This window comes from Pseudonaja textilis, chromosome 11 (genome assembly GCF_049901715.1).
Source record: "Pseudonaja textilis isolate UNSWEBS1 chromosome 11, rPseTex1.2, whole genome shotgun sequence".
NCBI lineage: Eukaryota > Metazoa > Chordata > Lepidosauria > Squamata > Elapidae > Pseudonaja > Pseudonaja textilis.
The window spans coordinates 2,919,669-2,933,006 of record NC_142000.1 but is presented as its reverse complement, the minus strand read 5'-3'; the positions used below and the strand labels follow the sequence as shown (position 1 = coordinate 2,933,006).

The window sequence follows — 13,338 nt, the reverse complement described above, 5'->3', positions numbered from 1 at the left end:
AGGATTTTTTTATATTGCAAGGCTAGAGATTACTAAATTGGCCAGTTTTTATCTCCTTTCAGCTGCATGGCAAGTCAGATGTTGAGAATGACATCAGGCTTGGTTCTTCTCCAGCGTGACAACGATTCTTGTTCTTGTTTCTGAACAGCGTCTTTCTTCAGACTGTGAGGATCAGATTCGAGTGATCATTGAGGAATCTGCTCTGGATTACCGGTTAGATCCTCAGTTGCAAATGCACTGCTCAGAAGAGGTGGGAGCTTCCAGATTCAGTCCCCCTTCACCCCTAAATATGTTAACAAGTTCTTATCACCTTTAACCACATCATTTAAATGATAGGAATCATGAACCGGGGTGTAAAACTCTGTGAATCCCTTTATCACAATTGCCATCATTTATATTGAATTTACATTTATGAATGGAGTGAAACATTGTGGAAAACCAGTTTAGTATCATATATCAGAACTCTCTCCTCTGGTATTGACCTGTCCGGAACTCAGCTCTTTCATTAAGTTCCTTTGTCTCTGGAGATTCTAAGTCCTCCAGGGCGTGGTTGTTCCAAAGGTGCTTTTTTTCCAAGAGGCAGCTGGACTTTCTGGGTTTTTTTTTTTTTCTTTGAAGATGTTTCGCTCCTCATCCATGAAGCTTCTTCAGCTCTGACTGGATGGTGGGGAGGAGCAGAAGAAGCTTCTTGGATGAGAAGCGAAGCGGCTTCAAAGAAAAATCAGAAAGTCCAGTTGCCTCTTGAAAAAAGCACCTTTGGAATGATAGATAACATTCCTTTATTGGTGAGGGCCTTTTTCCCTGAGGTTAACGGAGTCTTTCTGCAGTTTAAGATCTCGGTGAAAATAACTCTCCTCTGTGTCTTTTGGAAGAAACAGAAAAGCTAAAAGCTGGAATTCCTGTTATTTGAACTTTTCTACTACAGACAAAATGCAGTTGCCAATGAGGATTTGAGTTCTTGGGTGAATTCTGGAGCAATCCTCTCTGTAGTACAATAGCAATCGCACTTAGACTTACACTGCTTGTATAAGTCCAAGATCCCTACCACGCCCTGCCTATGTGGTAGGGAACTTGGACTTCAGCTCTCCGTAGGCTGAACAGGACTTCCAGTGGAATGCTGGGGAGCGGGGAAGTTTCTGAAAAATAAGCGGGTGAAGCCATTGGAAAGATACATGAGCGCTAAACTGTAGGGCAGAATTTCTCAATTTTGTCAACTTTAAGATACCGGTAGGTGGACTTCAGCTCCAAGAATTTCCCAGCCAGCTAAATCTGGGAGTTAAGTCCACCTATATTAAAGTTGAGAGAAACAACTCTAGACCAAAATGACATTACCATTCAGGTGAAGAAGGAATTAAATGCAACAACACCATGACAGCCAATAAATCTAATAATAGCAATAGCACTTAGACTTATATACCGCTTCACAGTGCTTTACAGGGCTCTCTGAGCGGTTTACAGAGTCAGCCACTTGCCCCCAACAATCTGGGTTCTCGTTTTACCCACCTGGGAAGGATGGAAGGCTGAGTCAACCTGGAACCTGGTGGGATTTGAACTGCCAAATTGCCAGCAACTGGCAGTCCCTGCAAGAATATCTGATACTTGTGAGAAAAATCTGAACTTGCAAATACTTAGAACAGGGGTCACCAAACTTGGCAACTTTAAGACTTGTGGACTTCAATTCCCAGAATTCCTCAACCAGCTTTGCTGGCTGAGGAATTCTGGGAGTTGAAGTCCACAAGTTTTAAAGTTGCCAGGTTTGGAAACCTCTGACTTAGAGCCACTGAATTGAAAGGGGCCATTACAAGTGATCAAGTTTGACTCCCTGCTCAGTGCCAGAATCCAAATTACAGGCAGCCCTTGACTTTACGACCAGTTGCTTAGTGACTGTTTGAAATTACAGTGGATTTCCCCAGAGCTGCTTACAACCCGGTTTTGAAGTTGTGTCACATGCACAGTCACAGTCATGTGATCAAATTTTGGGCAGTTGGCCAAAGTGCCCATATTTATGGCCTTTTTGCATTCACTGCTGCAAAAGCAGCCATAAAATCGGTGTCCCATCTTAAGATCATCATGATTCACAAATAATTCTGAGCTCAGTTATGACCATCCAATTTAGAGCTGTCTGGAGCATGTCCGGTGATGGCAAGACGTTTAGGAAGAAGGACTGGCTCTCATTCCGTGCCCTGTTTTCCTGGAATAAGGCAGAGGTTATCAAGGGAGACCTAGTGGAGCAAGTGGCCGGTTTTAAGTTTCTGGATGTTACCATAAAAGAGGACCTGACTTGGGGTGCTCACCTTGCAGCCCTGGTCAAAAGGGCCCAGCAGGCTTCTCGGGAAACAACAACTGAATGAAAAACTGCTGGTGACCTTCTATCGCTGCACCATAGAGAGTATCTTAACTTACTGCACCTCTGTATGGTTTGCCAATTGCACAGGGGCAGATAGGAAAGCACTCCAGAGGGTTAACGTCATTTCTCAGAGGATCATTGGTTGTGCTCTCCCCTCTTTGAAGAGCTTTAGAGCTCTCGCTGGCTTAAAAAAGTTCAAAACATCCTCAAAGATCCATCTCATCTTGGACACCCTTTTTTGGAACTATGACCATCTGGCAGATGATACAGAATAATAAAAACAAGGACAAAGAGGCTGAAAAACAGCTTCTATCCCAGGGCAGTAGCTGTTTTGAATTCTACTGTATAGTGCAATATTAATGCAATATCAGGTTTTCAATTCAATTGTATAGATTGTGAAGGATGTGTGTTTGTGTTCATTTTCATGGTCATGATGTGCACTGAAAAAGGTGTTTGATTTCATTGTGCAAGGTGCAATGATAAGAAAATAAAGGTTCTTTAGGCCACATTTTCCGGTTTTTGAGAAGGGCTCTCCTTCCACTAACCTCCCCCTCCTTCGGTCTAACCAGGCTCCCTCGGTCTTCCTTCCTAGACAATTTTTCTGCTCCCTTGCAGATCCACATTGCCTCATTGTGAACCTTTTCCGGCTTCCCTGAACGCTACTAAAAATGTGGCGCCCAGAATTGGGTCCAGTACTTGAGGTTGGACTGACGCAGAATATCTGGAAAGGATGTGCTTTCCATATTTGGAAACTCTGCTTGTATTGATGTAATTCTAAACTCACATTTGCCTCTGTAATGGCCATAGCACACTGCCAAAGCCGCCTTCAGCCTCTGAGCACTTCCCATTCCATGATGTTTTTAAACCTATTATTACCACGCTGGTATCATCTTAAATGACTAGCTTCTAAATTCGATCCTCGGCCACATTCCTCAGCTAAAGTTTCCACCCTTAAATATAGCGGTGCTCTCTGTCCCTTGGCTCCAGAATACAAGGATAAACTATTTTGAGCACAAATCCACTTGTCGTGGGCAAAGGGACAGCATTCCTTCTCCTTTGTTTGCTGCCATCCTTGTTCGCATGTTCCATGTTTCTGTTCTCTTTTTATAAATACTTGAACTTTGCTAGGTTGTTGTCCTGGGATGGCTCCAATTCTAACCTGCTTTGTGTCCTTACAGATTTTTAACTTGTGCGCAGAAGAGGCCGCAGCCCAGGAGCAGACAGGGCAGGTGGAAGAGTGCCTGAAAGTGAATTTGCTCAAAATTAAAGCAGAGATGTGCAAAAAGGTGAGTGGCCCTGCCGCACACGCAGATAATGGACACACAGATAAAAGCACCGGTTCTCGTCTTCCAAGGGGAGGGAGGCACCTCGGAGTCAGTAGCATTTGTCTGCCTTTGGGAGATAATCTGGAATCAGAACTGCGGTCTTTAAATCAGAGTTCCACAACCTTTGTGGACTGTGGGGGTGGATTAGTTCCACGTGAGCGGCAAGCAAGTGTGGTCATGTGCAGCTCCAATTGCATGAGAGGCAGACACAGGCCCGCCGCTTGTGCAAATGGAGAGCGTGTGCATGCCCTCGCCCACTGTTTGCACAAGTGCGGGGATGCTTGCATACTCCCCCACCACCTGTGGGGCCTGGTTCCGAATGGTTGTGATGTCTCCTTTGGACGACTCCTTAGATGCTTCCTCAGAGGTCGACTCAAAGAATAGCCATAGCCCTTAGACTTATATACTGCTTCCCAGTGCTTTGCAACCCTCTCTAAGCAGTTTCCAGAGTCAGCCTCTTTCCCCCAACAATCTGGCTCCTCCTTTTACCCACCTCGGAAGGATGGAAGGCTGAGTCAACCTGGAGCCTGGTGAGAATTGAACTCCTGGCAGTGGGCAGAATTAGCCTGCAATGCTGCATTCTAACCACAAGGAAGGGAAGGGAAGGAAAATAGCAATAGCACTCAGACTTATATACCACTTCACAGTGCTTTCCAGCCCTCTCTAAGCGGTTTACAGAGTCAGTCTATTGCCCCCACAATTTGGGTCCTCATTTTACCCACCTCAGAAGGATGGAAGGCTGAGTCAACCTTGAGCCTGGTGAGATTTGAACTGCCAAACTGCAGGCAGCTGGCATTCAGCAGAAGTAACCTGCAGTACTGCACTGTAACCACTGTGCCACTGAGGCTCTTAGAATGAGATCATTCCTGGCACATCAGGAATTATTGACCCTGACCTGCCGGCAGAACAGGCCTTGCAGGCCAGTGAACAGGAGAGGGAGGAGCTACCTGCCATGGTACATCTCAGAGCATGCAGGGCAGAGAAACGGAGGTCTGCCAGATTGCTCTGGAAAAGGGCCCACCCCTCTTGATGGGCTGACCTGGGAGCCATTTAGCACGGCAGACAGAGGGAGGTGTTTCCGGAAGCCACATGTGTTGGTTGTGGCTGTGTGCTTGTTTGTGTTGACTGGCATTCTGAATTACTATAACCCGTTTAAGTTTTAAGTTTTACCTGGAGGCCTTACGTTCGTTTATTGGACTTGCTGTTTGAGCAGTTTGCTATTTGTGTTACGGGCTAATTGGCCATTGCCTGGGGGATTAATCTGGGCTTGCTCTTGGCTGGCTTCGGTTCTAAATCCAGGTGAAGAGAACTACTGGGGGAAGACAACTCAAACCCTCCATAAACCACACTGACGTGTGAGTGTGGCAGCACAGTGGCTCAAGGCCCAGAGGTGGGCTGCAGTTGGGGGCTGGGATCCCCTGCTTTAAATGGCATCTTTAAGGATTCCAACTGTTAGTTTTATTTTAACTTGCACCTCTCCCTGTCTTTATTCCAGCTGGAATGGCCCACTGACTCCCCTCTTCCCTCTTTAAAGCATTGTTGAGATGGAGCCACAATCGTCCACCCCAACAGTAGCCTTGCAAGGGTTTTGTTTTGACATTAATTTTAACTACCAGCTAGGAGTATATCCAGAATCCACTGCCCTGGATGAGCACTGCCCATACTTGCTCTGCACTTTGCTTTTACTTCTTCTTCATGCCAAAACCCCAAGCCCTTTGGCTCAAGAACAACTTGACTTCCTATCTGATGGTGATCCTTGTGGCTTTCTGCTCTCCAGGAGGTGCTGAACATGCTGAAGGAAAGCAAGGCGGACATTTTTGTGGATCCTGTCCTTCACACAGCCTGCGCGCTGGACATCAAGCACCACTGTGCTGCCATCACTCCAGGAAGAGGCCGGCGTAAGTTTTGCGTTAACCAATCGGTCAGTGGAGTGCTAAGACAATAAGGCTGTTCTGACCACAAAGTCCGTTCACTCCAGCTGCTTACAAACCTGGATGCTTTCCACTATGAATACCACTCTAGAGATAAAGTTTAGTTTAGTTTAATGTATTGTCATTGCACCTTGCACAACGAAACCAAACACCATCTTCAGTGTACATTATGACTATGAAAATAAACACAAATACACATCCTTCACATTCTATACATTAAATTGAAACCCCCTGATATTGCATCAATATTGCACTATATACAGTAGAATTCAATAGAGTTACTGCTCTGGGATAGAAGCTGTTTTTCAGCCTATTTGTCCTTGTTTTTATTATTATCCTGTACCGTCTGCCAGATGGTAATAGTTAAAAAAAAAAGGGTGCCCAAGATGAGATGGATCTTTAAGGATGTTTTGAACTTTCTTAAGGCAGCGGGAGCTACAAAGCTCTTCCAAAAAGGAGGGAAGGCAACCCATGATCCTCTGGGCAATGACATTAACCCTCTGGAGTGTTTTCCTATCTGCCCCTGTGCAACTGGCAAACCATACAGAGGTGCAGTAAGTTAAGATACTCTCCGTGGTGCAGCGATAGAAGGTCCTCAGCAGTTTTTCATTCAGTTGTTGTTTCCTGAAAAGTCTCAGGTTGTATAAGCTCTGCTGGGCCCTTTCGACCAGGGCTGCAAGGTGAGCACCCCAAGTCAGGTCCTCTTTTAGAAACTTAAAACCCAGATACTTAAAACTGGCCACTTGCTCTAAAGAGAGATTGGGGAAGACAGGGGCATTTTTTTAACCTGCTTTTCAAACTTTTTTGGGGGTGGAAATGTTTCAAATTGGAAGTATCTTGTTTTCAGACTATCTCTAAAATGGTTTTTTTTAATTTTTAATTTTATTTTGGGGATGGGAATGAAGGAGAAAGAAGTTGGCTGGGAAGATACCTGCAACATGCACTAAGGCAGGGATCCCCAAACTTGGCAACTTTTAACTTGGAGAATTCTGGGAGTTGAAGTCCACAAGTCTTAAAGTTGCCAAGTTTGGGGATTCCTGCACTAAGGGGAGCCTCCTTCCTGGGGATACTGTCCTATTGGTGGTTTGCGGTGTGGCAGGGACTTTCCTGACCCCTTCAACCCTTTTGTGACAGCGTTTCCTTCATTCTGCAGAGATGTCCTGCCTCATGGAGGCTCTGGAGGACAAGCGGGTACGGTTACAGCCAGAATGCAAAAAACGCCTTAACGACCGGATCGAAATGTGGAGCTTTGCTGCGAAGGTGAGCAAGGTGGCAGAACGTCTTTCTTAAATGGGAATAGAAGAGTTATCGGTGTGCTTGGAAATGAGGAGGGAACTAAGGGGAGGTAGTAGAGATCCTGGGAAGGGTTTGGTGTCCTGGCAGTGGGGCTGGGTCTCATCCCCCATACAGGGTTATCTTTCACTTATGAACACAGCTGGGACCGGAATTTCCATTATTAAGCAAAAGCGGTTATAAAGTGAGTTGTGTGTGATTTTACAACCATTTTTGGCCACATTTGTTAAGCAAATCCACTATGGTTCTTAAGTGAATCATGTGGTTGTTAAGTGAATCCGGCTCCCCCCATTGACTGCCTGTTTGGAAGCTGGCTGGGAAGGTTGCAAATGACGATTTTACATGACCCCGGGGTGTCAAAAATGCATGTCAGTTGAGAGATTATTCACCTGAGATCACTGTGTATGCATACCTAACTGAATATTTGCCTCTCCATGTGTGAATAGATGTAGGGGGAATGGCAAATGAGGAATTTGAAGCAGATGACACTCAAGGATGAGCAGAATGCAACGAAATTTCATTTTAATGTATGCTGATTAGTGTACATTTAAAGTGTCAATACAATTCTATTCCATTTTCTGTTCTATTCCTATTCTACCCTACCTCTACCCCTACTCCTGTCCCATTTTTTTTTATAAATAAGTTTTTTTATTTTTTATATTTTAAAAACATCTCTTGGTGACAGTGTGGTTCCAGGTTTTTACATTTCAATATAAACGTGGCCTTGATTACATGTTCTTTTATTATAATCAATTTCATATCATTTATATTCATCACAATTATATTCATTTCCAATTCATATCATATCTTATTTCATTTTTCTTTAAATGTTCTATCTTATTTTAAAATGGTATCTAAAATTCTTATTTCACTTCTATAATATACTTTTATCTGTCACATTTGCAATATTATCACATACTTCATTCACTATTCAATTAATTTCATCATAGTTCTAATAATTCATGAAAAACTTTACCCCCTTTAATTATCAACCTCCTGTTCCATTTCTATTCTATTCATGATCTGGACCTCTCTTGCACTTTGTGTGGAAAAGAATGTCACTGGCTTTGTTTATTAAAGAGGAAATACTTCCACAGCAAATTGATGTGAAGGCATGTTACTATGAGGGGTGGTGGTAATAAAGTTAGGGATTGATCTGTGAACAATTGTAGAATGTTTTGTCCAGCATGAACTTTGAAGAAAGTTCTACTTACAGCTTATGTGGAACTTTAGCTTGGATGCATTTAAAGAAGTATATCTTAACCTTGACAACATGCTGGCTGGGGAATTCTGGGAGTTGAAGTCTACACATCTTAAGTTGACAAACACTGATTTAAAAGGCATCAAAGATTAACAGAATTTTTTACCTTAAAAATGTGGTTCCCCTCCTTAGACATCTGGAAAGTTTTAAAGAAAAGTGCAGTAATCATTACCCAGAGCAAACTGGGGACCTCCAAAATTTATTTGGGCATGTTCTAACACTCTGGTTTTAAACTTGTTAAGCTTTTTAAGCTCCATTGTTCTACCTTCTACTCTAGCCAGACCGATACTTACGAGATTTCTACAGAATTTGCCCAGGTGAAATTAGCTTTTTACTATAATTTCGTTAGAACAGAGTAGACTGTTGTTTGTCTCCTGCTTTGCCAGCCCAAGTCCACCTGCCTTGCTTGGGTTGGTGTGCCTTTCCTTGGGCTTGGTAGCTGATGGCTCCTTTTCCTCTTGCCAGGTGGCCCCAGCGGAAGGCTTTTCGGATCTGGCCATGCAAGTGGTGACGTCTCCCTCCAAGAACTACATCCTGTCGGTGATCAGTGCAGGCATCTGTGTCCTGTTCCTGATTGGTCTGATGTGCGGGCGTATCACCAAGCGAGTGACACGAGAACTGAAGGACAGGTAGAGACGACCTTGGTCATCATCAGAGGGAAGGAGGAGGAAGGCCTGCCCAATTTGTACAGTCTTCTCTGTATAGTCTCCCTCCCCACCTCGCTCTCCTTCAGACAGTACAAGCCAATTAGAACAGCAGCAGCAGCAGCGGTGGTGGCGGCAGCAGCAGCAGCAGCAGCAGCAGCAGCAGCAGCACATATCGGCTGGGTCTCCCATCCTGTCCAGCAGCTTTGTTACCCCATCGTTAGCCACGGTTGTTTGCCTGCCTGTAGACAAAGCTCTTTCTTTTTCTTCTTCTTTTTTTCCCTCCTCGTACTGTTGAACTACCTTCTTCACACACTCCAAACCAGACTGACAAACTGCGGCCCAGGAGGTTTTTTTAAAGTCAACCTTTTAAAGATCCGTTCTTGGCATAATTTGTGGGGCAGTGTGTGTCTTGGTGAGGAAACACTTGCGCCCTGGGCTTAGGCAGGACTTGAAAGGATGGGACATTTACCCACCGCTCACCACCACCGGCCCTGGTTTGGATTACCTAGTTTGCCAATGAACCAGCATCTTCAGCTCATAATCTGTCAGCAAAACGGTCTCAGAGGAATATCATCTCCACCAGTTCTCCTCTTTCTGTCACAAGGATCTGTTTGTGTGTATTTTTCCTTTCCTTTCCTTACTGGTTTGTTCCTCAGTTTCCACCAACAAGGCGAAAGCCGTTCCTTTTCTCCGTTGTCTTTGGGATTAATAAAATATCGACCACAAGAAACCAAGTCCGGTGGTTTTATAGGTTCCCCTCGCAAAGCTACTTCCTGGCCCAGTGGAAGCTGTTACATGACGCAAGTCGGGGTGTGAAGCTGCGTAGCAAGTAGACCTCTCGGAAAGTTGCCCTGAAGATTTGGGCCCCCGAAACAGGAGGGCCGTTGCTGGGGTGACGATTAGGTGACCCTCTCCCCGGTATGCAGATCCGGCATTGATCGGAACGGGAGCGGGCTTCGTGGTCTCCAGAATCAAGCTGAAGAGATTGTCAGGCTTGGGAAGTAGGAAAGGCCCCTTTTTTGGACTCTGTTCCTGAGCAAGAAGGAGTTGGTGGGGACTGTCTGTCTGTCATTTGAAAGGAAGTGGTGATTTTTGTGAAACAGCACTACGAGTAGCCTTCCTGGTCTGAACCTGGATGCTGCCCTTGACTCGGTTGGGGAGTAGAAGAAGCGGCGCATGCTCTTTCGTTGGCACACGGGACAGTCTTTTCACCTGCTAGCCATAGGTCTGCCTTCATATGCTGGGGCTGAATCGTGCATTTGGGTGTTCTGCTCACCCCTCTCCACTTCCCTGGCATGTTCCAGCTCCTACAAGTATTGCACTTGCTAGACAGAGTCTTACCTGTCTTGGTTTCTTTTATTTTTTTGCATTTAACTTCCCGAAAGTGGAGGGTGTTTCTGTCACGGGACCAGGCTAATCAGTGCCTGGACAAGCCGTCACTCGTAACAGTACTGTGAATATTTGCTGCTGCTCTGAAGTGTTGGTGAAATGGTGTTTCTACAAAGTTAACTTTAGGAGACTTCATACTGGAAAATGAGCAATGTGGTATCTGGTTTTGCTTCCCTAGAGATGGCGGTTTGGTGTGCTTTATTTTTTTTCAAGTGACTACTGATTCTCTTTTTCCTTCTTGGTATCCTGAAAGGTTCTTGAGATCATGGTTCTTTTTATGTCCCCTCTGGGTCTTGTAGAACAGGGGCGGGGGGAGTGTGGCCCTTTTAAGAGACGTGGGCTTCAACTCCCAGAATTCCTGGGCCAGCCGTGCACCATGCTGGGCTCAAGAATTCTGGGAGTTGAAGTCCACAAGACATTAAAGGGCCACTCTCTCCCACCCCTGTTCTAGAAAGAAGGTGGGGCTGGGAAAAGACACCTGATGATAAGAACCCAGTGGACGCTGCAGAGCCTGCGGTCTTTTCGCCTCTGCAGGTTCTAAAAGCAACTCCAGTATTTTGTCAGACAGTGGTTTACCGGAAGCAGAAATCTGGATTTTTTTCCTCCTAGAGGCAATAGCCCTGACCTTGAGATGTGTGATTCTGGCACAAAATGGGGCCAGAATTAAGAAGTGCAGAAGGGGAAAAAGCAATAGGGCATTGAAGCGCTTGTGAAGAGGCTGGCTGTGGGTTATGGACTACGGAGCGCTTAAAGAGGCTAAACCAGAGGTCTCCAAACTTGGCAACTTTAAGACTTGTGGACCTCAACTCCCAGAATTCTCCAGCCAGCTCTGCTGGCTGGAGAATTCTGGGAATTGAAGTCCACAAGTCTTAAAGTTGCCAAGTTTGAGGACCCCTGGGTTAAACGGTTGATAGTAAGAGTCTTGTTCAGAATTGTACAATTGGGCGAGATGCCCGCAAGACACCTGGGTTAGTCTTGGCTGTCTTGCCCCATTTGCTGATGGAGGTGAAAGTCCCTGCACTCTCTCTACACACACACACACAGAGGGGTCATTTTTAGCTAGTGTGTCTTCGAAAATGACACAACACGCACAATTTTTATTATTTGCTTTCCCTCAGCTTAGCTGGAGTCGCCTGGCCCTGCATTGCCACTGCTTAGCTTGTGTTGAGGATCACGAATGATGCTTCCACAGAGGGAGAAGGAAGGGCACCGAAAAGAGGGCTCGTGAGCCAGTGGCACCGAGATAGCTCGCCCGGTCTGCCCCAAGGAGTGAAGAGGTTGCTGCTCTGAGAGAGGGCGGATGGCCTCCAATGTCGCTCCCGTCCCCACCGGCCTCTTCCGTTTCATTTTTTTTCAACCTCGGGAACCGGTCAGTATAGAGGAGTGGAGATCACGCTTCCTTTCCACTCCGGCTGTGCCACATCAGATTAATTCTGCTTAATCAGATTCACTGATCGGATTAATTAATTCAAGGAAGGCGGAGAAGGCAGTGCTGAGTTTTGCCAGGCTTGCAGATGGTTGTTTTTATAATCCACTGTAGCTGGGAGCCAGAAGACTCCATCCACCTGCTACTTCTGTATACAGTTGTGCTGTTTGCTTTGCAACCGTTTCCTAGGTTGGTCGCTGAGGGCTCCCCTGCCTAAGCTTGGTGAGGGTGCAGGGCCTTCTTTTCCAGGATCCAACCTGGATCGGTCACTGGGACCAGAAGGTTTTGGTCTTCCGAGCTTTTGGACATAACGCTGGAGCCCATCTTCAGCGAACAAGGATGGGCTTCCAAGCATGACTCTGAAAGCTCAGAAGACTTCTGGTCCTGGCAACCGACCCAGGTTGGATCCTGCAACATTATCCTGGCAGTGCAGCAGAGGAAAGAGGGGCCAAACATCACCTACGTTTGGCCTCTCTTTTCTCTGCTGCACTTCAGAAAGAGAGCTGGAACTAGCAGCAGCAGCAGCAGCATCAAGACAGGGTGCTCCCCTTGCCTCAGGGAGAGAAAAGGCACAGCTTCAGGTGGCCCCCGTGCTAGGAGGCTGAGAGAGGACCAAAGGCCCTGCCTTCTGCAAAGCAGGTGGGGAGGGGGCCGTGCGCTGGACCTCACTGTGTTTTGGACCAAGCGTGATAGTGATTTGTGAGGAAACGGCCCCTCTTCTGAGCCAGCAATGACATGTGGGGTCTTTGTAGGACTTGCATTGCTTCCTGTCTGTCCTGTGGCCCCGTACCTGGTGAAAAGGTATCCAGAGTGTCCTGAATGGGCACCAAGAGGCATTTCCAGAACCAATTCATGTTTCATGCTCACGATTTTGATTTTTTTGTTTTCATTGCAGATCCAAATATTGGATTTGAAACGAACACCCCCACACACACACCCAAACAACTTCGAATGGCGTAGCTAGGTATATGTTCGGTGCCCTTCTTCTTGCAGCTTTGAAAAGCAGCCACTGGAGACATGGTAAAGGATTTAAAAAAAAAAATCACAAAACAGCAAATGTTTGGCTGAGCTTGATTCTTTTTAAAAATGTAATATTAAGATTTTTTTGTAAATTGTTTTTTTTTTCTTCTTATCTATGTACAAATTCTTGGCCATTCTTTGTTTTTACATGTTCCATGCTGTGTAATTTTGAATTGTTAACTGAAATACTGAACATAATGTGCATTTTTCTGTACAGATGAAATGGGAGAATTTAATAAAAGAGTCTGCGGGTTTTTGCTTTTTGCTGTGTTTTTCTCTGCCGTCTTTCATAACCACCCATCTTGAGTTCTGCTAAGTTTTCAAGGTTACTTAATGATGGTTACTGGTTGTCTACAGACTTTTGCCCTTTAATATTTTTGAATTACTAAAGGACTCCCTGATCTTCATCTGACTAAGAAACCAGGGGGATCAATTCTCAAACAGGTACCCCCAGACCAGGGGTCTCCAGGGCTGAGGAATTCTGGGAGTTGAAGTCCACAAGTCTTAAAGTGGCCAAGGTTGGAGACCCCTGCCCCAGACGATTGTTTCTTGACTGACACTTATCAGCAAAGGACAGAGCTCCGGGGAGAAGAGGCATCCATGCCCTTTCTTGAACCTGTGCTCTCATCCCTTGATGCTATGGTCTGGAGAGAAGGCAAGGCTACTATGGGCCAAACCTTGACCTACAACAATGGGCCA

At 45.6% G+C, this 13,338-nt stretch overlaps 1 protein-coding gene across 2 annotated transcripts in view; it reads left to right on the top strand.

The window, feature by feature from the left end:
* GLG1 (golgi glycoprotein 1) overlaps positions 1 to 12,893 on the top strand; it is an 81,292-nt gene extending 68,399 nt beyond the window's left edge. The window contains exons 22-27 of one of the 2 annotated variants that reach the window (XM_026714417.2): positions 149 to 250; positions 3,526 to 3,633; positions 5,450 to 5,570; positions 6,757 to 6,863; positions 8,623 to 8,786; positions 12,515 to 12,893. In XM_026714417.2, the coding sequence (XP_026570202.2) occupies positions 149 to 250; positions 3,526 to 3,633; positions 5,450 to 5,570; positions 6,757 to 6,863; positions 8,623 to 8,786; positions 12,515 to 12,533 (621 nt within the window). In that variant the 3' untranslated portion in view covers positions 12,534 to 12,893. Of the gene's footprint in view, positions 1 to 148; positions 251 to 3,525; positions 3,634 to 5,449; positions 5,571 to 6,756; positions 6,864 to 8,622; positions 9,539 to 12,514 lie in introns of those variants that run through there. The other variant, XM_087940413.1, reaches the window with a different exon arrangement.
* Positions 12,894 to 13,338: the final 445 nt, after the last annotated feature.